We start from the raw sequence: 2,755 nt of genomic DNA on the forward strand, positions 1-2,755 counted from the left end.
GCGGCGGCTGCTCAGTGAGGCCGTCTGAACTGACTGGCTGTCCTCCGCCCTCTGCAACACACACACACACACACACACACACACACACACACACACACACACACACACAAAGCAATTCTGCACGCGTAACCGCCCCCCGCTCGCTCGCAAGCAAACATGCGATCTCGCATCCTGCACCCACACACACCCTCCCCCGAAACCACCTCCAGACCCCCTCAAGGCGATCGGCTTTGCGCCCGTCGGCAAGAAGCACGGCGGCGGCGGCCGCACAGAGGAGCTCACCGACCTCGAAAAGCACGCACTGGCGCACCCAATAAAGCCGCCGAACGCGAAGCAGCTGAAGATCCGCGAGCGCGTCGCGGGGCCGCAGGGCAACGTGCGGAAGGGGGCCAAAGAGGCGAAGCAGGCGAAGCGGCGGCGGTAGCGGTGACGGGCGCTGCGCGGGGCCGGGGAGGGATGCCCTTCGCCGCGCGCTGCGCACAACCCTTCCGTCCTGCGCCGCAGTGGGGCTCGGGGTTGCATGTGCAAGCGTGTGCATGTTGCGCAAGCGTGCCGCTCGCCACGCGTCGTGCGAGGAGACAGCGTGCTGAGCGTGTAAACCGGAGGCCTGGGCGGGGAATCGAGGGTCTGTTGCTGCCAGGTGGTGGTGGGGACCCAAAATGCTACTGTAGTGCCGAAGCGCTGCGAAGTCGGGGGTGACGACAACATTGGGGCACTGAGCAGCTGAGCGTTCAAATCGCTGGGTGTCTGTCCGCGCGCTGTGAGATCAAACGGCCGCCTGTGTGCAGCTATGTACAGTACAGGCAACAACATGTGTTATTGCCACTGCATCTGCGAATAAATTTATGAAAGCATCGTGTAGACGATGAAGCCAGACAGATTCAAGGCTGATGAAACGCCGCCGGCTGTTTTGGCTCGCTGCTCAAACCATTTGTTACCGTACCGCGGACAGGTGCGCCTGTCACAATGTGCCCTTTCTAATCACCAGCCTTTACCTCCTGTGAGGAGACGCGCCGTGCGGTCAGCACCGTTGTCCACCCAAGATCTCGCTGGGCTCCAGTACGGCGCACACGGCGCTTTTTCCTGCACAATTACAGCCTATCACTTCATTCAAATTCATATACATTGTCAGCCGTGCGCCTTGGCTGACTCGGAGCCAATCGCCGAGTCAGCCTCACAGCGCGGGCTTCCGACGCGATGGGCAACGCCCTGTGCCTGTCCCAGCGGGAAAAGAAGTCGCCGGAGCAGTATGCCACAGCAGCGCGCGTCTCCCCCATCCCGACGTTCCGCAAGCGCCGGCGCCCCAGCGGCGCCAACGCGCCCGCTTCGCTGCAAGACCTTTGTGTTGCCGTCGTCGCGGCAAACGCCGCCAGCCTCGACATATCTGTGCTGCCCTCGGAGCTGATACAGCGCGTGGCGGACCATCTCGTCGACGAGGGTGAGGGCGCGGCCACGCGCGGTGGGGCAAAGCGCCCAGATCTGAAGCTGCCCGGGCACAGCTCAGAGCTGGGGGCGAACCATGAAGCCCGCGCCCGCCGCCCGCCTGCGCCGCGGACGCCGCGGGCCCGCCTGGCGGCCGGCGCGCTGCTTGCCAGCTCTACCACCCTGACAAGACCCTGAAGCCCTCAGAACAGGCCTACTTTCCCGGCACCCATCCCAAACGCGCCTTTCCGCGATGCCCCAAACACCAACTAAACCCGCCACCCCCTCCGGAACCCCGGCGCAACACAAACCCCCTCCAAAAGGCAAGCTCGACCTCCGGCTGCTGCCGCACGCGCTGACGCCCTGGACCGACACCCTCAACCTGTCTAAGCTTGAGGGGGTCGATGACGAGTGGCTCGCGCGCGTTGCCGTGTGCAACGGCCTGCGCGTGCTGGACATCACAAACTGCAACCTGGTGGGTGGCCCGGGGTGAAAGGTTTGGTGAAACCCAAACCCTGAACCTTTTCTTAGGACACCTTGCAGCAGCGGCATGGGAGCGAACACCCTGCCCTTTGGCTTGCCTGACGCTGCGCCGCCCCCGGCTGCGTGGGCTGCGTGGGCTGCGGGCGCCGCCCTCTACCTTTGTGAGGTGACCAGTCGCGGCGGCGCGGCAGCTGCCGCCGGGGTAGCTGCACAGGCGCAGCGCCCGCTGCACGCGCAGACCCCCCCTGCCCCTTCACAAAAGCTGCGGCGGGGGCGCGGCCACGCAACGCGCGCGCCGCACCCCCGTTGGCCGCTGCTCCTTGCAGGTGACGGGCGCCGGGCTGGGTGCCCTGAGTCACCTGAAGGGGGTGGCTGTGCTGAGGGCGGCCAACTGTCACCAAGTTGGTGACGAGGCCACAGAGGTCATCGGAGGTGAGTTAGTCATGGAGTTTGCAAGACATGTGTGTGTGTGCATGCATGCATGTGTGTGTGTGTGTGTGTGTGTGTGTGTGTGTGTGTGTGTGTGTGTGTGTGTGTGTGTGTGTGCGCGCATGAGCGCATGTGCGCGCATGAGCATGTATTGTGCATGTTTGTGCCTGCATGCATAGTTTTGTGTGCATGCGTCCATGCGCGTGTGCTGTCGCTGCGGTGTCAGCCAAACGCTCGACAAGCAGCACGCCACGATCAAGCATGCACCTCCCCTCCCGGGCACCAATTTGCGCACCCGTACCCCGCCCCAGGCTTAGCCCGCCTGCGGGAGCTGCGCCTCGATGGCTGTGAGCTGTCAGATGGGGGCGTGGCGCGCCTGGGGGGCCTCACAAACCTCGAGGCCCTCGGGCTGTCAAAGTGC

At 64.5% G+C, this 2,755-nt stretch overlaps 1 protein-coding gene across 1 annotated transcript; it reads left to right on the top strand.

Moving 5' to 3' along the window:
* Positions 1 to 1,197: 1,197 nt before the first annotated feature.
* MNEG_15961 (hypothetical protein) lies at positions 1,198 to 1,897 on the top strand (the record flags this gene model as incomplete). The annotated part of the gene is made up of 2 exons (XM_014035568.1): positions 1,198 to 1,459; positions 1,746 to 1,897. Coding segments are annotated over 2 exons (414 nt in total), but the record flags the coding sequence as incomplete, so codon positions are not given.
* Positions 1,898 to 2,755: the final 858 nt, after the last annotated feature.

The sequence above is a fragment of the Monoraphidium neglectum genome (assembly GCF_000611645.1).
Source record: "Monoraphidium neglectum strain SAG 48.87 unplaced genomic scaffold scaffold05837, whole genome shotgun sequence".
NCBI classification, from domain to species: domain Eukaryota; kingdom Viridiplantae; phylum Chlorophyta; class Chlorophyceae; order Sphaeropleales; family Selenastraceae; genus Monoraphidium; species Monoraphidium neglectum.